Raw genomic sequence first — 26,567 nt, 5'->3', positions numbered from 1 at the left:
GACGCATATCTGTTTTGGGTCAAATCTGCAACGAATGGGATATTAAGGTCTTTATGAATGAGTTTATTTGTGACGTAATAAGGAGCATCAAGGATTTTACATAGGATTTTGGATTGTAACGATTGGATGCGTGAAGAATTTGATGGTTTGGTGGAGCCCCAGAGCTCAATTTCATATGTCCAAATTGGTCTGATTATTGTAGTGTATACTAATTTTTAATTTTTAGTGTAGCATTTTTAATGTTCAGTACACATTTAGTAGGAAATGTGAGAAGGATAATAAACATTATTATGTGATTATGTGATCTTATCATATGCCAGGAGGGATTGACAGGATATATCAGTAATTAATGGTTCAATGGTGAAGTTTGAACCAATTCTTGATTAGGATTCCAAGTCTATTGGCTTGACCTTTGGACCAAATAATATCAGTTTTGTCAATGTTAGTACCAAAATAATGTAAAAATATGTTGTGGTGAGCGCTGCGCACTACTTTCACTTATGTTATATAACACGTCTATATTACAACTCTTATTTCCGGAAATGGGTTTTAAACTGAAAAAAAAAAAAGAATATTTAGTAAATTATCAAATCCTTTTACAGAGTTATTTATATGTTTTTCTCCAATAATTAAAATATTAATTGGTTAATTACTTGAACTAAACAACATCAAAATTAATCATGAGAGATAGTTGACCGTGGATGACTCGTACAAGGAGAAGATGGTTGGGGATGCGGTCAAAATGAAACACAAATAAGTTAGTGTGACTTATTTAATTGTGCCAACGTTTCGGCCAGAGTTTCTAACCTTCATCAGAGCTAAGAACAGAACAAGATAACAACCAATGAATACAGAAAATAAAATATAAACAGAATGACATAAAATACATAATTGTACAGAATAGAATTAATTAATTATGTCATTCTGTTTATATTTTCTGAATTCATTTGTTATTATCTTGTTTGTTCTTAGCCCTGATCCAGGCTAGAAATTCTGGCCGAAACGTTGGCACGATTAAATAAGTTATTTCAACTTATTTGTGTTACATTTAGACCGCACCCCACAATCATCTTCTCCTCGTATAAAATTAAAATTAAACGGCTTTTATTTCGAAGAGGATTCCTGGTCGCAAGTGGCTTGAGGGTCCTGTATCCTGACACAAGCTTCCACACTGACATGAGATGTGTCAGTTATCTCTCTTCAGGTAGCTGGACTAGCTGATATTGAAGGTTATTCAGTTGTACATTGAAATAATTTGAGTTTAATCGAAATCGTTAGAGCCATTTTCCTGAATGGGAAAATTTTGAAAAAATCATTTTTACTTTGTTGTTGTACAACACTTACTTGACAAACGCTCTAAACTTCCCATTCACTACAAAAAAATTAGTACACACTACAATAATCAGACCAATTTGGACATGTGGAATTGAGCTCTGGGGCTCCACCAAACCATCAAATTCTACCGGCATCCAATCGTTACAATCCAAAATCCTACGTAAAATCCTTGATGCTCCTTATTACGTCACAAATAAACTTATTCACAAAGACCTTAATATCCCATTCGTTGCAGATTTGACCCAAAACAGATATGCGTCTTTTTGTTCCAAACTCCTTAACCATCCTAACCCATTAATTCTTAATCTTTCATCCTTGAAAAAAAAAGACCCCCTTAAGGGGCCTCTCATGTTGGCCAAGCCATGGCGAACTCAGACTTGTACGAGTTGGCCTAAGCTCGTTGCCGATCCGTCCAGAGTCGGTTTTTTGGACACAGATCGAAGGGGTTTGTGAGAGCGCTCGTGTAGCATCTCCACCATTGTTCTTTTTCTAGTTGCAACTGAGAGCTATTAAGAGGTTAAAGGTGTTTGTTGGTACTTTTTATAAGTTTTATATTTAATCTTATTTATTTATATTTAATTTCCTTCATTTAAGGTGTTAAGAGCTATGCCGCAAATTTCGAGTAGTAGATAATAACCGCCATAAAGATAATGACGTAATAAAATTATATTTTGTGATGACTCAATCTGCTACGGACGTTTAATATGTATATCATGACGATCCCCAAAATCATTAATTTGGTGTGTAATATCTAGTTTCTTATTTTCCGACGGCGCTGAAAGAAGGTTAATGTGTTGCTTTATAACCTGCTTGTTTGCAGGTATAATACAGCCACAGTTGGACAAAAATTATTCGATTGACAAGAGACGAATACTTTTTTATTCGATTGACGAGAGACGAATAAATTTTTATTCGAATAAAAATATGACTAAACAATTCGAATACTTTTTTATTAGAATACTTAAAACACTATTTTAGTCGAATAAAAAATTAGTCGAATGAAAAATTATTCGAATACAAAGTTAGTCCAATACATACTATTCGAATAAAAATTTGATTTTTTTTTTTAAATTCGCTTATTTTTTTCACCACCTTCAATTTCTAATGTATGAGGGTCCTATTTCACATACTCAGTAAGGATGGGATATCGAAGGAAAAATATCGATATCGATATTATATCGGAACTAAAATATCGAAATATCGATATCGAAAATTTATGAATTAAAGTAATAATAATTATAAAATAATGACATAGCCTGACATCATAATATATAAGAAACCGTTAATAAAAATAAACCAAAGCAACACAAGACAACCATATCATAAACATAACAAATATAAACAAAAATATAATTGTTTTAATTGTAGAAACTTTATAGAAAATTTAAAAATGGAATATCGATATTTTCTTTTAAAAAATACATATTTATTTCGATATTTTCTATTGTTGTAATCGATATGGAATATGAGCAATAATATTCCGATATATTTGATATTTTATTTAAAAAGACTAGAAAATTGAAAAATGGAATATCGATATTTTATTTTACATTATCGAAATATCGTTATTTTGTTTAGGAAGAGTAGAAAATTATATAAAAAATTAAAAATGGAAATATTGATATTTTATCGATTTTGGAGTTCTCAATTTAAAATATCTAAAAACTCTTTTTGAACTTTTTATAAAATTTTCCTTATCTTCTCAAAACTAATATCGACATTACGAAGAAAAATATCGAAATATCGTTTCTAATCTTTGATATCGATATTAATATAAATGAAAAATATCGAAAGGAACATGAATTTATCAATTTAAAATATCGAAAAACTATTTATGAACTGTTTATAAAATTTTCTTAATCTTATTAAACTAAATATCGATATTTCGATGAAAAAATATCGGAACACTTTTTTTTTCTTCAATGTTGATATTAGTAACAATGTTGAATATCGAAAAGAATGTGAATTTATTAATTTAAAATATCGGAAAAGTATTTATATGCTTTTTCTCATCTTCCATATTGATATTAATAACAATGTAAAATATCGATATTTCAATAGAAGGAATATGAATTTATCAAAATAGAATATCGAAATACTATTTCTATATTTTTCATAACTTTTTTTAGTCGCGAATTACTCATATTTCTATAAAATAATATCTTACTGTTGTTAATAAATTTTCATATGGATGTTATAACCAGTGTCACATATCAAACTAATTTTTTAGCCTTTTTAAACAAAATAGCCGAAATATAAAATAATATCGGGATATTGTTGATAATCTTTCATATCGATATTATCAAATATGTATAATATCGAAATTGATATTAAATTAATGAAACAAATTATCAATATTTCATTTTAAATTTGCCTAGTATTTTTAAACAAAATATCGACATTTCAATAAATAATATTAGAATATTGTTGCCAATTATCGATATCGATATAAATAACATTATCAAAGATCAAATGGATGTTAAATTATTGAAACAATATATCGATCCTTTGATAATATAATATCAGAATATTTTTGCTAATGTTAGAAATAAATAATTATAAAAATGTCAGATATCGAAATGAATATGATGAATTATCAATATTAAATATCGAAATACTATTATTAAGCTTGAATATTTTCTTTAACAAAATATCGATATTTGGATTAAATAACATCTTTGTTTGGAATATCTTTATCATATTATATTTTGGCACGAATCTTTCCTCCTGAATATATGATTATAGATATATTACTTTGAACTGTATATTATCAATACTTCTTTTATTTATATATATAATTTTTTTTTTTAGAAACCGATATTCTGATATTATTGAAAGAAAATATCGACATTCCGATTATATTCAAACAAATATAAACTTTAAAAGAGGTAGTTTTTTTCTGAACACAATCATTATCAAATCTCAAAAATGACTTTTTGGATGATACTGTGCTCTTAAATAGCATGTCATAACAGAGCTATCAATATATTTGTCTACAAAGCAAAATAAGAATCAATAAGAAACTGTACTAGTCTAGGATAAAGGATAATCTCCCATAGTAACTAAGGAGGCCCAGAATAGGGGGATAAATGTGTTCCAAATATCCATCTAATCCCGAACTGTGGTTGGGTATTACCAAGTTCTGGACCCTCTTGGTTTGTTTCTGCAGTAGGGGTTTGTAATCATGTGGAGGGAAGAAGGGTGGAGGTTGCACAAGTTCCCTTCCCAACAGGCAAACTTATCTTGGATACACAATACCTACATAACTATTTTTTGGAACGATCAAACTTTTCAAGTTTGATGCTTCGAATTTTATACCCTAAATATTTTAAAATTTTAGTTCAAAACACTGAAATATTATAGTATACAATGAGTTGAGTATGTTCGTCTGCAGTTTTATAACCATTTTATGAGTGAACCGCTCAATACATTTTTAAGTTCGATAGCTTAAATTACTCAGTAATATGCCATAAATGTTTTTGAATAGATATAATTTTTTTAGTATTGAAAATTCTTCCTGTTTTTGAGAAAATCCTTAAAAGGTGTAACATTAATTCTCTTCTACTTGTAACTTCCAGTTGGTTGATTATAAAAGCATACCGTGACATTCCAGGCATACACATGCTCTAAATATTTAATTTCAGTTTTGTACAACTTTTTCCTTTTGAGCTAGGTTGTTAACACACTAACCATTTTTCAAAACTTGGTTATATGAACTCGTAGTACTAGAGCCCAAGAGGAGAAAAAAAAGCAGTTATTTCACCCCAATTAATTTAGGAGGTCGGGCATGATTCTGACCAAATCACCTCCTTACAAATTACTCCAACCATGGCCCTTCATGGGTTTTAGTGGTATTTAAATTATAATTAAATAATTAAAATTATTTTATGCTATGTAAGCAACACACTTTCTCAAGCTAGGAAGTCCCTGAATATTTAAGTATGTCAAATTAGTATTTCATAATTTAACATTAAAAAAAAAAAGGGGCAAAAAATGTATAAACTAAACTAATTATGTTAATATTATAATAGTTCTTTGTTTACAGTTATTTTTAGCAGTTACTCAGTGTTTTTTTCATTATGTTTCAATTTTCTTCCAAATCTTTTGTCCACACTCCCCTTTCAAATACTGATCCGGGAATGAAGAAGTACTCAAGAAAGTGAGAACTAAATATCCTTTGGAAAAATTGAATTTCTGGAGAAAAAATCCAGAATAAGTAATTGAAATACAGAAGCTAATAAATTACAAAACCAAGTTCATATTACCATACCATGGACCTAATTGATTTTAAATATGGATTTATTTAATAACAATTATAATAAAATATTAACTACTTAAAAAAAAAGTTTTAATCTGTGATTGATAATAACAAAACAAGTTCTTGAGGGAAATTAATAAGGAAAAGAAACAACAAAAATAGATATAAATACTTGTATTGAAATATATCTTTTAAACAGTACTTAAATGAAATATAAACCTCACAAAACAATAAATAAATTTAAAAAATGGCCTTACAATTTTATTACAAATAAAACTTTTATAATAAGCATTAAAGCTTTTATTTTTTAAATGTTTAAAAAATAATACAGGCACGTTATTATCAACTAAATATATGAAGAATACAGTAATTATTTCAGGTAAGAAAATTAGATTTTAAATATTAACAGGAAAAGATAGTTTGACATAGTAATAAAAAATAAATTTAATAAATGGAAAATAAAAATTGAATTTTTTTTTAAGACATACATTTGAACAAAATAAAAATAATTTTCCTATTTCGACTCTTCAAGTTCTACAGAATAATTTGATACTTTACCAAAGATATTGTTTGTAAATGGCTACTACCGAAAAGTGCTAACATTTAACGTTTTATCTTTTCCAATCACAGGAAATGTGATCAGACTTTCTATAATAGACAGTAAAAATACTTCATTATTAAACAAAAATACCTTATAATATTAATTATTTATTCGAATAACAACAAATATGTACATCAAAATTATTACTATGTTTTTTTTGTTTTGTTTTTTTAGAAAAAAGATTTAAGTACATCGATTTCTTGCTAAGTGGTCACTTGCAATTGTTTTTTTGTCGATTTGCATCTAAGGAAAATGACTAGTCAATCAGAATCGTGAAATTGTCAGTTCAAAAGTAAAATACACCGAGGCAAAAACAATTTAGCAATGAAAGTAGAAGAGTTGTAATAAGAAATAATTGACTTTTGAGATTCATATCAGAGGTAAAGATAATATATTATAGACATAATATTTAAGGAGTATGTCCGAGCTTTCTTTATGATGCATTTTACTAAGTAAACAAAGAAATAATGTTAAATTGTCTTCACAGATTACTTATGTTTTACATGTTGACACATAATAATTTACAAAAATAAATATAAACTTCCTTCTAAAAAATGAAAAGCAAATTATAATTTATCATATAAAGCAATATTTACATTGATGATGAGGTGAAGAGGCCAAATTTCGTTGCTCGACTTTATAAGTATGACTGATATTATGTTGGAAACTTTGAAAACGAAACAAATAATAATAATTTAAATTAAATAAATATATACAACAAATTAAGAAGCCTGATAACCTTAAATAAAAAAAACTTATACCGAATGCACCAAATAATAATCAGATTCTTATTATGAAACAAATAGAAATCTAAGAATTTCACGAGTATTATGAATTAAGCACTAAATAACCAAATCAATTTATTTTTCAAAAATTAAAATTTGAACATAATAATTAAAGATCCCAATGGATAATGCAGTAGACTTTGAAATAATACTATTTATTGAACAAAAAGAAAAAAAAACTGTTCTCATTTAGTTACCATAGGGAGGTTAGACTAGTTAACTTTTTCTACACCAGGTAGCGCTGATAGTCCTTTGTTATCAAAATAGATAACATTTAGAGCTTCTGAATAATACCTGCCTGAAATGTAGGTTTAGGTGTTTCAGTGTTGTAATAATTTTTTTAATTAAAATATTCTCAGTAAAATTAACTTTAATGAGTAAACAGCAATGACACTTCTCTTTAAAAATTACTTTGAAGCAGTATGTCAGTATATATTTGATTTTCTCTTAACCTCGGTCACAGACAGGTAAGAAAATAAATAGTATTACTCTAGTGCTACTACTAGCGGATAGGAACATGTAACTGTCAATTATTAGAATCGTTCAAAATAAACATAGAGAATGAATGAATACAAAGAAACGTTTTACTCATGTAGGAATTATTATAATTAATAATTTTGTTTGATTTATTACTTTATTTATTTAATAACTTAACATCCATCATGGTTTACATATCCGCTCCAGTATAGCACTGGATGAAGTAAACACAGAAAAGTTATGGGAAGAAGTTAACAAGAGAAGGTTACTATGGGAACCAAAATAGAACAGTATTAAAAAAAAATGCCATACAACTACAAATGAAAGACAAACTCTTTTAAATTTTTTAATAATAAGTTACAGAGAGACTATGGTCAGCCATTTAGCATGATTACTGGATGGATAAGGTGTGATATCAATTAATGACAATATTCTGTGACTAACGCAAGAACGTCTATGTAAATTTTCGATCAAGATGAGATTGGTTATAAACCTATGTATTTATAAACAAAGGAAATTTGGCAATCAAACTTGATGGCATTAGCCTGCACAACCAATCAATGTAATTTTTAAAAAATCTAACTCCTCAAGTTTTCAGCTGATTTTTTTAATTATGCCTAACAAAATGAAAATTTTAGCATCAGCTATTCTTGAGCATTAAGCCACAGAATTGTCATTAGTAGTTTTTGAATAATATAAAAACAACAATTATTTTTATACATCAAATTTATTTTAGGTGAAAGTAAATTTGTTAATTTTAACGGTAAAATTGTTTCACCAATTTAAATGCAATGAAATCTTCAACATTTCAGCTAAAACACTACCTTTAAGGCCAATATTATTGACAAACTAAAATTCCAGAGTAACACAAAATAAATTTTTAACCTAAATAATTTGAATTCTACTATATTAAATTGAAATAAATAAATAATATTGGTAGGACAGAATTTTAAACAGGGGATTTTGATTTAGAGGGCCTATAAATCCTTTATAACCTCTTTTGTGTTCGAGTCTTTAAGTGAATACTACAATGTGTAGTTTATGTTTTTGTTCCTGAATATGGCGGATGGCCGAAATGTTGAACATTTTGTTTTATTTAAATTGGTGAAATAATTTTGCCTTTAAAATGAATACTAATTATTTTTGTTTAGTACTATAAATAATTCAAAAAGAATTTATAATTAATTTGGTCAGTGAGATCTGTTCAATTTGCTATTTTTTATTATTGCTTTAGAATAATATTTCATTAAGACAATAAATATATATTTATAATTCTTTTGTTCTAATGATGCAACGAAAATCAATAAATATGATTGGAATTATCAGATATATTTGACTAGTGAATAGAAAATTATTATGTTTAAGACTATTAAAATTCATATAGATCTAGCAAACCTTAAATTGAGTATTTCAATATAGAAAATTGGGTTGAATAATCACACCTTCTAGTGAGGTATTCTCATCTATTCAACAAATTTTGTGATTGATATAATATAGTTTAAAAGTAAGATGTAACAGATAAGAAACTGAATAAAAGGCCGAAAAACATAGAAATTTAAAAAATTGTTTGAAATGTTATTAGAATACACAATAAGATCTATAGCCTAGTGGTTCAGATAGGTATATAGCACTCATTGTTATTTATCGAGTGAATTTAAACATAAATATAGTGAGACAATTTAAATAAAATATTGTGCAACAATCAGTCGACTCCCTTCAGCTCGATCATAACTTTCTCTCTTCCACTAGATACATTTAATGTCAGGTTTATTATTTTAAAAAATTTGACATGGCACAAACCTCCCAGCCCGAGGGATGTACAGAAAAACGTAGGAATATGAGTCTCTATAAGCTGCGTACAGAGCTACAGGCATATCGAGAGCTCCCTGTTTGCTCTTCTGGCCATCTTACCTTAGACTTTATAAATCTAGAATAGAGATAGCGGCGAAACCGATAAGAGCTGCCTCGCTCACAGTCTCATTTGGAGCAATCCCAGAATTCTGTAAAATAAAAAATATATATCAATATACAATAATGATCATATGTGTAATTATATCATTGATCAGGCCAGTTTTTAAAATAGTTTATGATTTGACTGAGAAACTACAACAAGCAGTCAAACCTCAATATAGTTACCTTACATATATAGAAAATCTCTGTATATTAAACCTTTTTTAGGAACCTCGAATTTTAATTGGAAAAATATATTCTGTATATTGCATAAAATTTCTATATATCAAACAAAAAGTTATGTCTCAAAATACACGACATGTAAACATCAATTTATGTTAGAAGTTTCAGTTAATGCTTAAAGGTAAACATAAACGTAATGCTATCAACAAATTTGTACAATTTTTCAAATAATCCTTTTTGTTTTTTTATAATTTAATCTTAAAATATAAAATTTCTTTCATTGAATATGGAACACTTTGAGGAAAAGCTTGCTATATTGGATTGGATGGATTTAAAAAGCAATGTCATGCTATCACCAAATTAGTACAATTTTGCAAATAATCGTTTTGTATTGTTCAGTTTTTTTTTTTTTAATTTTTGTTTTATTTAATCTTAGAATATTTCCCTTGACACTTCTTTGACCTTAAATATTGTCCATATTACATCTTTAATCTGAAAAATAATTGTAATTGTTTTTATTATGAAAAATTTTATCTTTCTATGTATCCAATTTTTTTTAAGGAAACTTCATATTCAATACCTAGAGGTTTGATTATATTTAAATACTAAATATTTACCAAGGGAAATGTGACAGACAGAAGGTTTCCATGACTGTTGATGAGTTTCTGGAGGTTTGCGGCGATGACTACAATGTCCCTAGGATCGACTAAACCAGCACCCACCAATTCTGAAGCTATGCCTTCTGCCGAGTCTTTACCGACGACAAATTCAAACCTGATGTCATTCAACTCACGTTTAGCATTCCTAGAATGGAAAATCAATAAATAATTAACAATGAAATTATTTAAAAGATCATTATAATTAAATGTTTATTTTGGGTATCACTAAATCTCTTCAGCTTAGGAAGGGATTTCAGTTTTTAGGAGTTTCTACTGTTTTTTTTTTTTTTTTCCAATGCAAAGTTTTATGTTTAAAAACAGTAAATACTGTAGAAGAACTAATTTAGTAATAATCATTGTTTATAGATTATAATTAACAGCTAGTAAATAATATCTGCCATTTTTCCTAGACAATTAATTAAGATTTAAAACAATGCCTTAATATTTTCAAAAATAAAGTATCAACCAGAAAATTTTGTCAAAGGAAAGATGGGTTCACTGGAGGATGTAGAAGACTAAATGACATGCAACTGTGAAGTATGTTATGTATTAATATGGCTATATATTAATTAATATTAATAACATCCATCTGGAGCTATAGATCTCAAGATTATAATGAAGAAACGGACCCAGAAGCCATTATAAGGAGAAAGCCAACAACCCATAGTCTAATTTGAGATCCAAATTAGATGTAGGCTTGATGTGAGTGAAGATGAAAACATTAATGTCGAAGGGTTACATTGAGGGTATGAAGTCACACTGAAAAGCCATAGACAAAGATTCCAACAGAAGGAATTTCATACATTGCTTCAGAATTATAAAGTGGAGAGGAGAAGTGCCACACTGGCAAAGTCGTGCTCCAGGATGAACGATTCCTCGATAGAGTAATGATAAAGTGGGAGCTGGTGTCGTGGCAACGATGAATGACAATGGCATGGAGGAGGCTAAGGAGGAAGCTGAGATGGTCTTAGTTGAGAACAATAGCAAGCGAGAGAAACATGTTAAAGTTAATGCACCATAGGGGGAAGAGAGTATTAAATAGAGGATGGACCTTCCTATAAGAGAAAACTAAAAGTAATGGGAGGGAAAGAAGGAGATTAAACAGAAGAAGCTCATTTTCGTAGGCATGATTAGGAAAGTGGCGTGCACTACACCTTTATTTTTTTATCCTTTACCTGGTCTTTTCTGACATATGGGAGGAGGGAAGGGGAGGTTATCCTTGAGGCTGGTTACCTATTCTAACCAGGCTTTTGGGGTTTCCATTCTGTGGGACCAACTCAAATTAAAAGTAAACCCATTCGGAATGAGGACCATTGCAAACATGGGTAGTGTTACGGTTGCCATGATGAAATAAAAACACTGGCGATATCTGCGTAGACAAGAGGTGTGATGGTTGTCATGGTGAAAAAAAAAAACACGAACGATATGTTGAGAGGAGTGGCTTTTGGTTTTGTAAAGGGGACAGTTTGATTTTTGAACACGTTATGACTGTTCAATGTGATAGTCTATCAGGCCCTGTGTCTTTACTGTTTAAACCGAAATATCACCATATAAGAAATGTATCGTTTTGGTTTTCAAAATTATGGTGTTCTACTTCAATGGACGGTCATTAACACTAGAAGTGGGGATATAGTGGAGTGTAGCAACATTGTTGCGTAGCAACATTTCTTCAGCACGTCTTGGATAGGAGAGTTGTGGCAGGTATCATCTTTATACTTATGAGGAAGGTGAGACAGTGACAGGAAAGGAAATATCGGACACCCTTGTGTTCTGGCAGGAGTACACCCAAAGACTATGTGGGGTTCGAACTAAATTTTATTTTATAATCGCTTTTATACTCTTTTGTATAATAATGTAAATTTAGTTGATAAGGTTAAGCATTTAAGTTAAGGTTAATTCAACAAGTTTTCGTTGTTTTATTACTTGATAAGAATTCTTTTTTTTTCCTTTTTCATTCTGTGTACATATATTTCTTCTTATTATTAAACTTTTGTATACATAGTTCAGCTGTTCTTTCTTATGCATGTACACTGCTTTCAACTTATGTATTTTTGGTTATGTTCACTTAATATTACGATAATTCAACAGGTGGGAGTTAAAATGCCATTTTCCCCCAGGTTTTCTGTTACCTACATGTAAAGGTATTCGCCAGTGGTCATAATTCGATATTTGTTTATATAGGGTATATTGTAGTTATATTGTGGGCATATTGTTTAAGGGTTTTCATCATTTCCAAGTGAAAAAAATTACATGGCACAATTTATTCTTTATTTTATTCGCCTAAGGAGCAATTTATTCTTTATTGTTTTGTTTCTTTTTTTCCTTTTGCGATTATATTTATTTTTTTTCTCTTTAACTCACCCCCTTCTCCGCTGAGCATGGGCAAGTATAAACGATAAATATATAACTAAGGATAAATCAAAATTTGTGGTTATAGTAGCTAAGGTGGTGCCTCAACACCCCCAGTGGTGCACCACACTATAACGATTGAGGAACTTGCTCCTAGTAAAGAGTTCTAAAGTGTTGGAGTAAATGTGGAAGTTGTGAGAATTACAAAGATCCACACTACACCATTGAAAAGAGAGGGGACAGACTATGTCCTAGTCATGACAAGAAGGCCAAGATTAGATAGTCAGAGGATTCCCAAGGAGTGTTTGTGTTAGAAAATATTATTTGTTAGAGAAAGGAGTCAGATAACTCTGGGATCTGTTTTAATACAAGACTAAGACTCATTTTAAACCCAAGAAGGTGTGAACTGAAGGCATAGAGGGAGGGGAGACCAAAGTTCATCCATTGGTAAAGACCGCTATCCTAACGATGGATGATGTTGCACATGAACGGTGCAGGTTGGAAACAAGAGATTATTCGGACCTCTAAGCATTTCTTTAATATCAAGAATAAGACCACCTCATGACCAGCAAGTATATCATACAATCTCAATGGACATAAAGTGGATTGCACAACCATATAGAATAAATCACACAAAAATAAAAATGTACCAAAATAAAAAAATATATCAAGTAATATTCACAGATGAAATCTCTGTTGTACAAAGAAAAGGAAAAATTATAATGCTTGAAGAAGTTTATCGGGGGGTGCGGTCAGCAAAGAACAACATAAATAAACAAAACAATATTTATTTATTTTATGCCGACGTTTTCACCTGAGTTTCAGGTCTTCATCAGGGATAGTGGCGTGTAAAGGCCCTTTACACGCCACTATCCCTGATGAAGACCTGAAACTCAGGTCGAAACGTCGGCATAAAATAAATAAATATTGTTTTGTTTATTTATGTTGTTCTTTGCTGACCGCACCCCCCGATAAACTTCTTCAAGTATTAATCTACGGTCAACTATCTACATCTCATTATGAAAAATTATAATCATGAGTTTGATGATATAGTATTATATTAAAATTGGAATATTTTAAACTATTTATTAAGGGTTTGTTCCCAATGTCATTTATAAGGAAAAATGTTATAAAACTGTAAGGTTTTTTTTGGATAGAAAAATTCTGAGCATAACTGTAGTATTAAAATAACTCAAGACAAAATCATATTTAATTTTGACACAGAAGATAAGTTGACTGTATTCTTTTAATCTGAATAATAATTAGGTGGAGTAAAAAACGGTAATATATTAAACAGGATGGTAATTTAGAATATTGAAATAGCAACTTACTCATCTTGATCTTCAAGTACAATGTACGTTAAAAGGTTAGGGGTTCTTCATAACGTCAATTCAAACAAATGGATTGGCAACAGATCAGAAAAAATATTAGAATTTGAGGCAAATTATTATCATAATGCTAATTATAGGTTGAGTCACTAGCTTAATGATTAGGGCCAATAAGCCCTAAGTAACTAAATATTACAATGACATTTATCGTGATGTTTGCTTATATGATACTCTGGTTCATCGACAAAACATGAAGTTTTATTACTTTTCAAGAGCTATGATCCAAATGCTCGGACAGGTATCTATCAGTTACACTATGGATTAATTAATTGTTCAATAAATTCAATGATAAAAAACGTTCGGTTGTAAAACACGATAATTGCAATTTTTCATAAATTAAGGTTTTATGCATTAATAACTTTTTTAAGGCTGATATAAATTGTTGAAAAAATCTTTAGGAAATTTAGTTTTCTTGTAAAACTAATGTATATAATGTAGACCAATATCTATATAATTCAGGTTATAGCAATGCAGCAAATAACAAGATTATGGGACTTAGTAATGAACGGATTGCTAAAAATGCTATAAAACACCGAACCAATACGTAAATATTCGAGGTATAGAACAAAACAGATGGGAGGATTGCTTAAGGATCGTTAACGCTGATTGGGGTTTGGAGGGGCAGATATGTGTAGAGAACGATTGGTGGTATCGGCATCAAAACTTTGATGCTTGATTCTGAGATTGATGTTCCCTGAAAACAAACAAGCGAATTCCAGTAGTTGATTTGAGTTTCCCGAATACTTAAATTTTAATAAAACGATCTATAATGAGATTAGTCATTTTTGGAAGATCTGAATTTGCTCATATTGAGTTACCCCCATTCTCTGTTACTTTTGATGGCCATTAAAATTACAGAATAATGAAAACCAAAGCAATTATTGATATAACACAACCATTTTGAAGAGTAAATATTCTAACTGAATTATCATGGTTTAAACAATCACATGAATAAAACACAGTGAAGCAAGAGAGAATCTAATGTACAGTAAAAACAGGGTGAAGGAGGAATTGAAGTCAATCAAGAAAAAGTTTTTAACCTTATTTTGTTAAAAAATAGTAACAACGATATGACTTATTCTTAATGTATAACAAATGTTTTTGTCCTCACCTCTAATGTATATAATCCACAATATTCAGTTTTTAATTAGTCCAAAAAAATTATTTTTAAAAGAGGTATGAAATAGGAATAACATTAATAAGTAAAAAAAAAACAAGATAAATATTTACCTCATCCTGAGAACCAGATTGAGCTGTGTACCACCGTCGATTTCAGTTAGATCTTTCTCGCTACCAGAGGACAGGTCACCCCCACCAATATTGTTCATCGGCTTCTCAGCACCCTAGGAGTAAATTCAGTTTCATTAATTACTGATACAAATGTATGGAATGATAAATTAAATCAAAGTTACAAATGTATCAAATTGAAAAGATTATTTAAAAAAAAGAAAAAGAAGCGAATTATTGTTTGCAGATAAAGCAATCTATCAAACTACTAGAAAAGTAAAAAAAAAAAAAAGCAAACAGTATTTAAGAACATAAATTTAAATGATTGAATATCATAGCCATGTTCCTCACAACTACAACTAATTTCTACGACCTCGTCTATAACTGTAAGTTACATAAGCTTAGCGAGTATTTCATAAAAAGAGAAAGAATTGTAAAAAAGTAAAATGATATTCAACTGTTGTTTATCTTATTTTACCATGTAACATAAACTGTGTTGGGGAAATATACTGGTCCAATTCCGACAGAGCAGGTCCAACACCTATTAATATACAATGTTATAAAAACTAAAAAAAAAAAAAAAAAAAAGCTTTCAATATACAAAACCACTCTAAATTTAATAGATCGTTAATTATTTTTTTTTTTCAAGTTTTGTTATAGTCTAGAAAATTATTCTTCAAAATATAGGTGTGGTTCATAATTTTCAATTACTTAAAATTGCCATCTAGTTGTATCATATAAAACATAAATTTTTCGGGATAGTGCTCATAAAATAAGATTGGATTTAATTTAATTATAGAAATCGATTTAATAAAAGCATAATAAAATATGCTCCTCTGATTCAATGCAATAATAAAAATTAGATTTTTTTTAAATTACCTTAAAAACAAAACTTTTTTTGTTTATTTCGGATGTCGTTTATTTAACGACATTCAGCAAAACATCACTAGTTTTAAACTATTGATTTTTTAAAAATAATCAAAGGCTTATTAAAAACAATTAGATGCTGATTGATCTCCTTGGTACTGAAGAACTTAAAATTTTAAACTTATTATATTTGCTAATGCTGGTAACCTGATAGTAGAAATTTGTCTTAAATTATAATGAACTGTTACAAGGATCTGAGATTTGAAGAATCACAAGGCATGTTCAGAATTTTTTTTTTCAAAATATGGCAACATTGAGGAGTAGTGAGGGGTCTCCTGAACACACATCAGAACCTAAAATCATCTTGTAATGTCAGATTCTGTAAAATATGACAACAAGAAATCCGGCCTAGTATGAGTTATGAGCTGTGATGAAGTATGGGTGACTCATCGTACCGCTAAGACAAAAATACAGGACACTGATTCCCCATCATCCAAAAAATTCAAAACCTCAATTTTGGCAAAATAAAATGATGGTATTGGTGTTTTGAGACCATAAAGGGATCATTTTGATCAATATTTTGCCCTAGAGCAGACAATTACTACAACACAATTCTGTAAAACCCTAAAAAAGCTCAAGGCAGCAATAAAAAACAAACAGAGGGAATGTTGATGAAGGGAATATGTTTGTTGCATACGGTGACTAGTGCCAAGGGGTTTTCAACTGATTTGGTTGGGATGTGTCAAAAAAGTTGTGTCACAAATTACAACCTGCATACAAGGGGATTATGTAGAAAAACGAACAACATATACATACAATATCCTCTAATTTTTTTTTTTTAACTAACAAAAATTGAGTACTCATAATTTCTGGACATGCCTCGTATAAATTGTATTCCAAAAAGAATCTGCATAAAATTAGTAACCGGTTTTGGAAAGAACAACTAGTAAATTCTTAATTATTATGTTCGGATTATCATGATACAAACTCTTAGCGACCTCGATGAAGTTTGGTGGTAATAGACCCAATATATGTTAGGTAAACTGAAACTGATCGATATGCAATTGAAAATTCTTATAAAAAGGCATCTTGTTATTTTATTGAAATATTTCATTTGACATATGATGAAAATTAACTGTAAAGCTAATATTTAATGACAAAATCAATCATTAATGAATATTTGTGATTGGATTATTACCATAATTCTGTGATTTGATGTTCATTCTCAGTTTCAGGTCGCTTAACCTTGTATTCTTAGTGATAATTATCATTATAAATTATTTTTTTAATTACTATTTAATATACAAACCTCTTCATCACTGGAAAATCCTCCTTCCTCTTCTGAGGACCAAACCCATTCTCCAGTCACAGTCCTATGGAGACGTCCAGATGTCCCAGGCTGCCTTTTTGAAGCCTAAAAAATAAATGTTTTCATAGATTTAAAAAAAAAAATTTTAACATTAAAAAATAAGACTAAAATGTTCCTGCAGAGTTAGACTTCAACTCGGAGGTGGATAAGAGTAATCAATCTAAATTATGAGTCCTATATAAATTAATGAGGTTAGATGAGAAAATCTAATACAGAGGTATTTTTAATAATTTTGGCTTACTATAAATCCTTTGATTTTTAGTTATGTTTCTTTAAAATGATTTTTTTTTTTACATAATGTTTTTCAGGATAAAAAGAGGGTAAAAAAGAGCTTTAATAGACTTAGAATTCCTGCAAGTTTATAAAATATTAAAAATCAAATAGGATTACCAACCTTCTGAACCCTAGTTTCCAAACTGGGACCAATAGCAACCAATGTCTGCTGAAGATATTTACGATCTTTGGCCTTCTTAAAGAACGGGTGCTTCAAAAGTTCTGTAGCAGTTGGTCTGAAAAAATAAAATAGTAAAAACTTATAGAACAAATATTTAATTTTATTTCCAGATATCTCTTTATATTACTAGAATATTCAGAACTGTCTGCGATCAGTACTAAAGTTATACATGATTTATTTTTTCCTTTTTATTATTTGTTCCCTAACACATTTTAATTTTTTTTTTCTAGCTTTTTATTGCTCTTGTTTAATTTTTCCATTATTTCAATTCTAAAAATCTTTTTTCCGTCAATACAAAAAAAAAAAAAAACACTAACCCATGCATACAAAGATTAAAATAAAATCAATAAGTATATTAAGCTAAAACTAATAAATACTATAAAAGCAATGATATCTATAAAAGTAATAAATATATGCATAAAAAAAAAATCTACAGGTTACCAACCAATTCTAACCATGATTAGTAGAGGAGGGGAGGTCAAATTTTTATTCTGTGGCATCACCATGAAATAAAATTCAAATCCCATAGGCTGATTTGAACCAATACCAATGTAGTAACAAGGTTGCTAAGGTAGACATCTTAACTCCCTTGGCTACAGAAAGCACAATTGTAACAAAAGTACTCAAAATGGATTTTTATAATTATTACCTTTTTGTTGGATCTTTTTGTAAACAGTCTATTATCATTTTCCTGAACGTCTTTCCATAGACCCTGTACTGGTCCTTATCTTCTGCTCCAGTATCTAACGTAGGTGGATCATTTTGAAGTGTAAGCATCAGCACTTTCATAGGAGGATATTTGTGGTAAGGAGCTGTACCGGTAGCCATTTCAATAGCCGTGATACCGAATGACCAGATATCAGCCTTGAAATCATACCCATGGTCCTAAAACAAAAACCATAAAGTTTGTCAATAATTCTGTATTCAGTAACAAAAACAATGAAGAAATGAGTAGATGTAAGTGTTTTGTAATATATTTGGAAAAATATAGATTTTTGCTATGAAGAATATTTTAGACAATCCTTTCTATATAGTATATCTATAAGTACCTTACTTAATTTGTTTAAACATTAAATTATTGTAGTTTATTTTTTCATTCTAAACTAGGAATGAATAAATATCTAATTAAATTTTTCAAAGAATCATATGTTTTTAACATAACTCATATCTTAATATATTCATGGTATTTTTAGAACTGTGTATTAAAATGAACAAAGAATATAATTCATCATAAATAATAAGTCAATGACAAAAGAAAACTTCAAACAATTTTAATTTGATACCATTTGAGCGAAGACAAAATAAATTTTTACAGGTACCAAGATTATTATTCATTTAGAACCTAAATTGAAAGCAAGGTTACTTTCTACATGGTCCTGTGATATCCTTATCTCGGAAAGTTTCCATAAATTAACAACCTTTTATCAAAGAAAGCGTGTCAATATGCCTAAGGACAGGTTAAGACTAAGATGTAACTCACTTGCTCCATAACTTCTGGGGCCATCCAACAAGGGGTTCCAACGAATGTGTGCCTAACTTTCTGTCTTGACAAGTCTCGTCCTGTAGCCAGCCAAGCCGAGACACCAAAGTCAGCAATCTGAACAGTACCATCTTCACCGAGGAGAATATTACCAGCTTTTATATCTCTAAAAATAATAATCAATTTTCAAATACAGATCTTAAAAAGATATGTGCCCGTTTAAATCTGATACGATAAAAATCATAAAAATATTGTGATGAAGCTTTGAAATTATTTTTCATAGATGCTTAAACTTACTTGATTAGGTTAATATTCTAAATTCCTAATTCAAGGTAAGATTTAAAACAAATATTTTTTTTTTTTCGATTCTATATAATCTTCAATTTCCTTCCTAGCTCTCAGTTTAAAAAAAAATTGTCCTCGAATATAAGTATGATCCCGTTCTGAACAAATTTTTTTTTGCATTTTTACCTCCCAAAAATATTGAATGATTTTTAATTTTTGTAAATATAAACTATATTTAGTCTCCAATCATGAAAATAACCTATGAAAAGTTTTTTCTGTGATAACTTCATAAGCCCTGGATTGGGTTGATCAAATTTTCCAAGACAGAATTTGAATAAATGTCGAACCTTCATTTTATCAGAGATAATTCCAGAAAAAATAAAACTATATTCGTTTTTATTCAGGCAAATACAGTAAATTAGAAAAAAATAAAGCAAAATGTTCTAAATTTTTCAAAAATTATATTTTATACCTATTTGTTCAGTTATATTTAAAAACCTATTAGACTAAGCAAGCAAAAAAATGAATTATTTCTTAGACTCAAAAAGCGAATTGATACCATATGATAATTGTTTTTTTAAATTTTAATTTCTTAGGTTAAATAAAACTCCAAATTAGATAATAACAAATAGAATTATTCGATACAGACAATTTATCTATAAAACATCATAAAAAAAAATTGAACTCACCGATGGATTTGGCCATTGCTGTGAAAATATTCTAAGCCTTTTAGAACTTCTTTCAGTACAGTCGCAATAGTAGCCTCGTCGAAGACACCATGCTTACAGTTCGTGGCCCTCATCTTGTGCTTAATGATATCAAGGAGGGATCCACCTTCTAACAGGCGTAGGACAAGCCATAGTTCCTCCCTCACAACAAAGCTCGTATAATAAGTTACAACGTTTTCGTGGTTGCAGGAGGACATTGCCTGAATCTCTTTCTACAAAACCATAATAGTTAAAAATATCAATTTTTGAAAAAATTAATAGATATGATAAACAAATTTCCAATAATGTTTTGGTGTTCTATAAAAATAGCAAATTCAACTAATTGAGGAATTTTTTTTGCTGAAATATTTTACTAATTAGTTAAGTTATCTGAAACGCAATCAGGAATTTTTTAAGTTTACAAAAACATTGTAGGTTTTTCATCCAATAACAATTATCCAAACGTCATAAAAGTATAAAATATATTATAAGATTGAATTATCATACTTGCCCTTTTTACATAATACCAATGAAATGATACATAAATATTACTTAATTTTATAAAAAAGGGGTAATTTCTAAATTTATTTGTTAATAATTAATCTTTATCCACATTATAAAATAACATTAATCAATGTATATAAATTAAAGTAGAGGTGGGTCCCCGTATATTTCACTTAGCATCCACTACTACAAAACGCATACCACTGGTGTTTGTGTACGGTAGTAGCCTAAAGGCTCTTATTGTACACTATAGCGGCTGCTCTGGTGTGGACACATGTCATTAACCAGGGTTCTGTGTTCAGGTTCTGGAAGTGGTTAGTATTTTTGTTTTTCCACATTAATTTTGGAAATAATTCAATAAACCAGACACACTTGGTCATGAATTCATCATGTCTATGAAAAAGATATGCTTTATTTATCCAGTTCTAGTATTCACCACATGATGTAATACAACTCCAATGGATGTTAACTTGATAATACAGTGAAACTGCAGTTGGTTTAAACTGAAGTTATCCACAGGGAGGAATCATATATTTATCATAAAACTTAATATGAATATTAAGTGGGTTTAACTCGAGATGTAAAAAAAAAAAAAAGAAAGTTTTTAATTTACACTGGTGTAAAATAAAAGGAGATACACGCACTACCACAGATTTGTAAAACAATGACTCTTCGTACCCAAATTGATGCCTTGCACTACATATAACAACCAGTTAGGTATTTAATATTAATAATATTAAACTAATTAATTAATTTGAACAAATTTAAGACATTTTGAAATTAAAAAGAAATATTTATTATGCTTTTGTCTCATGAAATATTAGTTCATTACAATAATAGTTTTAATAATTTCAGAACTTTGTTGATTTCATTAAAAATATATGTATATACATATAAAAACACAAGTCCTTGTACATAGCTTCTTATACAGTGCTAGAAATAGTTCAGAGGATTCATAAAAAAAAAAAACAGTATGAAATCGACATTACTCAGAAAATTCAAGGTAATCTCACCCCTGGGTTAAGAATTGATTGTAAGGTCATTAACAAAAAGATGTTATTTATATTACAAGCAAAAATGAAATAATAGTTTCTACTTTTAAAAAAATTCAAGGTCATTATTCGTTACTACACCGATTTATTTTAAGAAAATGATTTTATTGAATGTAATAACTTATACATAACAAGCAAGAGAAATGAACAAAAATAAAATTATTTAACAAAATATGAAATGGTAGGATTGTCATAATAAACAGTAAAGGAAGGAAATCTTGTAAATATTTCAAATGAAAAATGCAGAGGCAAAATAAACAAGCTATAAATAGGATGTACAACATTGGCATCTCAATTTTTCGTTTTCTTTTTTAGTCTATTGATGTACCTGGCAGTCATCCAAAACCTAATGACCAAATATTACTGGCCGGGAACACTTCAATCAAAACTGAGCAATGCATCCGAGAAGCCTGTCTATTTTAAAAATAAGTGCCGTTTATTCATATATCAAGGGCAAGCTCGTTTTTAAAGGAAAGGAATTAATTACAGAATAATCCTAACTAACCAATTAACTGTCAGTAAAAATGAAAGAATAAATGAATGAAGCGTTGGAAAAACACTAAATTGAGTTAAACAAAATAAAATTACTGGTGTAGTAACAATTTTGTTAAAATCAATTTCAATACATTATTTCCTATAGTCCAGGAAATTTACAACTTTTCAGATTAACACATTTATGTATTTCTTTCTTCGATCAATGTTTAGGACCGTATAACTATTTTATATTTGCGTCATTCTCCTTTTTAAGTAATGGTTAATTATTAAATTAACCATGACAGCTAAAGTAAAATTAATTAGTTTCAATAACCTCATATATTTTGCACATTGCACTCAGTATTTCAATATTTTCAAATGGACTCGTGTATAGAGTTATTTATTACAAGTTCCCTAAATTAAAAAAAAAAATCAAAATAACCAACTTTTTGATAACTAATAAAGGCTTAAAAGATCATATGTAAGGTTATGGAAATCATGTATCTAAAGACATTTTTGTTTAATATTACATTAACTTGATCTAATAAAATTTGTGAATTTAATTTAAACATTTATACACTCTGGATTAACAAGTTTTTCTCCTTAATGTCTCAGTCCTAAAAAGAATGGTTAATCAGTTTTCTACTGCACTAAGTTATTTGAACAGAGTCAATTCAAACATGTCGAATAATTAAGCTATCAGTTTTTATAACACAGTTTAGTGTGTAACTGAAATCACTGCATGTTAACTGATAAGGTTAGATTGACAGGCTTCTGTACCATGTCTGAATTGTAATAAACTTTGACATTTATTTGAATATTGTTAAAACAACTCGGGAAAATTTGAGGAATGAATATATTTGAATCATTAATAGCATTCATGAGATAAGGATAAGCAGACTTACCAGGAGTTCTTCCATGCTTGTATTCCATTTTTCCAAGTTGATTCTCTTGATGGCACATTTCTCTTGCCTGGGTTTACAATAAGCGGCGTGTACAACAGCAGTAGCTCCGACACCTCCAAGAAACAAAATTTGTTATTACTACGGACTATTGTTATATAACAGAAAGGAGAGGTTATAGTGGACCGGTAGGTGAGTGGGGAGGGCTAGAGATATTAGATCAATGTTTTGAATTATCTTTCTATTTGATCTATCTTCTCGGAGGTCTTTCATTGTGAATAACAATATGGAGAGTATAGAAGAACACTTCACTTACCGATGACTTCTTTAAGGTCGTAGTCCTCTTTGGTGTTAGGCCAAGGGACGTGTGCCCCCGACATTTTCACAGAGTCGACTGTGTCATTACGAAGGAGCGTGGAACTCAGTGTTGCCTCATCCGACGAAGCCGATTTCCTTCGAAATATCCCCGGCGAACCAGGCGGCATGATGCCCGGTGATATTTTTCTGTAATAAATTGACAAAATAGATATATTGTAAAATTACATTATTGAAATAAATATAATAAATCTCTAAATGTATTATTATAGCTTGGAAAGAGATTTAAAATTAATTAAAAATATATTTAAGGAGTAAAACTACTTTTTTATAGCTTAGTTGGAGTGGATGTACACAAAATCTAAGAGTTTTCTCAATAATACCCACTAAATCGTACATTATATTTAATAAACGCAGTTTAAATTTTTAATATAAGAGTTTTCCGAAGAAAAAAATTATTGAAGTTTTTTTCAATGATTCTCTGTTTATTAGTCTGCTGGATCAATAGCAGATTCGGCACAGCAATAAACTCTCCCCCCTCTCTCGTAAAGTGTAAAAATTATTTTTTTGTTTTTAAAAACTTTTTTTCAAAACATATAAATACAATAGATCTCTTCATTATTACGCCCTTAATTAAAAGTAAATTGCATTAAAGAATTTGAGGTATTTGAACTATTATTTATTAGATCGTAATTTTCGATTTAGTGGAATCGATTTGGCATCCGAATTTCAGATTTGCCGGTTTCACTATGAAAATAAAGATCTATTCAGTACGAAATGAAAATAATAAATTTAATTTTCAATTAACCTACGACACTGAAAATGGCCTTCTTACTTAGCTGCTCTAGTATGCCTTGGTGGGTTCGCGAAAATGTGACGAAAGATTTCTGTTTTTATTTGTTATTGATCGTTTATCTTTGAAAAATGTTTAGTTTTCTAGTAACAAAAGCGAAACTGAATTAATTTCTAAGACATTTTTTTATCTATGTGGTACTGGCGGCTGACGATTTGATAAACTTTGTTGTTCAGTTTTCTTGTTATGAGCGAAAAATGGAAAAATATCTATTATTGTTATGTTATTTTTTTGTTTCTATTTTCATTGGGAAACCGGCGACTGGTGAGGCAGTAAACTTGAATTTTGGATTTCGCACCTCTAAAACAGAAATCAATTTATGAAATTAAATATGTATATATATATATATATAAATTAAATTAAATCTGTACCGCTACAACCCACGAAGGGGTGCAGTACTTTGTAGGGAAGTACTGTTACTAGACCAACGGTTGTGCAAGGTGATATGGTCAGAATCACGCTCGACCGCCAGATTTTTACCGAATTAAATATACCCACTTTATGAAGCTGGATGGACCCTGGAGGGCTTTTGAACCCATAGGGCTGACTCAACAGCTACAAGTAACAGATAATGATTATCTGTCACTGACGGATTCCTGTTAGTAGTCCATTGCCTTACCAATGAGCTACCCAAAGGTGTATATAAATTAAAAAAATAAACCCGACAACCAAAATAAGACAGGGGTATATATGTTTTTCACAAATAAAACCATTGATAAAGACCTTAATGTTTATATGGAATATCCGGTCTAATCCGAACCAGATATCAATTACACCATAATAAACTTGCTAACCAACCAAAACCACCAGTTTCTAACTTCTTTTTTGAAAAGAAGATGATTTCCAGACCTAATCTATAAATATATATTATTTACTAGAGTTCTACCAATGGATAGATTCACCAAAAGCCAATATATAGACTTTTGATAATATATTATATTGATATATTGCATATATATTATGGCATGAGATATCATGCCATTGTACTGTAATTCACAAAACATTTACTATTCATATTTTTTATTTGAATAAAGTTGTAAATTTTAAGTTATAAAATTTGAAAATATGATTTTTTTAATCGTTTTATAGAGTAGGAATTGATTTTTACCAACTATGTGGACTGCTTATTATACTAATCCCTTAAAACATTTATTATAAGATAAAGATATTTTAATTTCTAGAAGTTGTAGAAATTAGATCTAACAATATTATCAAAGATGTATACAACTACTACGTACGTGCTGCACTCTCCGCGAGAGCACTTATTGGTACAAAGATACGTTGCCATTTCTTCACCAGCGTGTTTAAGATTATAGTCATACGAAAATGTAAAAAAAAAAAAAAAAAAAGAAGGTTAGGATATCGATATGGTAATTACATAACAGATTTAAAAAATGACGATTATATATCAAAACGATTTACAATTTTAAATTTATTAAATTTGTCTATTTTTAAATAGAAAAAATAAAAATGTTTCCACTCACAACCGAGCATTAATGCCAAGATTTTTCTCCAATGTTTTATCTATAAATGAGAAATGTTCATATCATTGAGGTTAGTTTTCGTGTTGGTTACGACTAGTGGCCGAATTTTCGTGAAATTGCATATTTTCTTCTCTAGCTTCAAAATCAGTCAAACTTAAACAGAAATTCCGAATCATGGAAAATACATTCTAAATAACAATAATTTTATATTCACTAAATTGCACGTTTTACTCTTTATGATTAAAAGTTTGTTTTTTGTTGCATAAAATTTAATACTTGAACACATGAAGATTCTAATTCAACGAAAAATAAGTGAAGAATGTTCTTGGAATACTATTAATCTGTGGTTTCGGGTTACTATGAAAAAGTTTCTCTAGATTAAGCTTGTTATAAACAATGTTCAGTGTTATTGTTTTCACCCTTAATCCCAGTACTCCTCTAGTTTTTAAAAGAGTCCTTTTCTTTATAACTTCTTCAGCACTCTCCATTACCTTCTACGACTTTCTATGCTAAATATAATATTTTTAAAAAATCTTTGGCTTTCCAACGTTATATGAGAAGTCGACTACACTTATTTCCCAAAATTGATTTGATTTGATAGATTTATTT

At 29.4% G+C, this 26,567-nt stretch overlaps 1 protein-coding gene across 13 annotated transcripts in view; it reads right to left on the bottom strand.

Moving 5' to 3' along the window:
- Positions 1–5,828: 5,828 nt before the first annotated feature.
- The window catches only part of LOC106690296 (serine/threonine-protein kinase OSR1), a 50,537-nt gene continuing 29,798 nt past the window's right edge, over positions 5,829–26,567 (bottom strand). For 9 of the 13 annotated variants that reach the window (XM_014435682.3, XM_014435688.3, XM_014435692.3 and 6 more), the window contains 11 exons: positions 23,623–23,810; positions 23,310–23,422; positions 20,357–20,607; positions 19,383–19,548; positions 18,552–18,787; positions 17,843–17,957; positions 17,389–17,493; positions 15,216–15,328; positions 13,929–13,973; positions 10,207–10,393; positions 5,829–9,456 (listed from right to left, as the gene is read on the bottom strand). In XM_014435682.3, the coding sequence (XP_014291168.1) occupies positions 9,376–9,456; positions 10,207–10,393; positions 13,929–13,973; positions 15,216–15,328; positions 17,389–17,493; positions 17,843–17,957; positions 18,552–18,787; positions 19,383–19,548; positions 20,357–20,607; positions 23,310–23,422; positions 23,623–23,810 (1,600 nt within the window). In that variant the 3' untranslated portion in view covers positions 5,829–9,375. Of the gene's footprint in view, positions 9,457–10,206; positions 10,394–13,928; positions 13,974–15,215; positions 15,329–17,388; positions 17,494–17,842; positions 17,958–18,551; positions 18,788–19,382; positions 19,549–20,356; positions 20,608–23,309; positions 23,423–23,622; positions 23,811–25,712; positions 25,864–25,958; positions 26,184–26,567 lie in introns of those variants that run through there. The other 4 variants (XM_014435690.3, XR_001344571.2, XM_014435691.3 and 1 more) reach the window with 4 other exon arrangements.

The sequence above is a fragment of the Halyomorpha halys genome, unplaced genomic scaffold, assembly GCF_000696795.3.
Source record: "Halyomorpha halys isolate HHAL.00 unplaced genomic scaffold, Hhal_1.1 Scaffold1649.1, whole genome shotgun sequence".
In the NCBI taxonomy this organism is placed as follows: domain Eukaryota; kingdom Metazoa; phylum Arthropoda; class Insecta; order Hemiptera; family Pentatomidae; genus Halyomorpha; species Halyomorpha halys.
The sequence above is the reverse complement of the archived record's forward strand: the minus strand, read 5'-3'. Positions and strand labels throughout refer to the sequence as shown.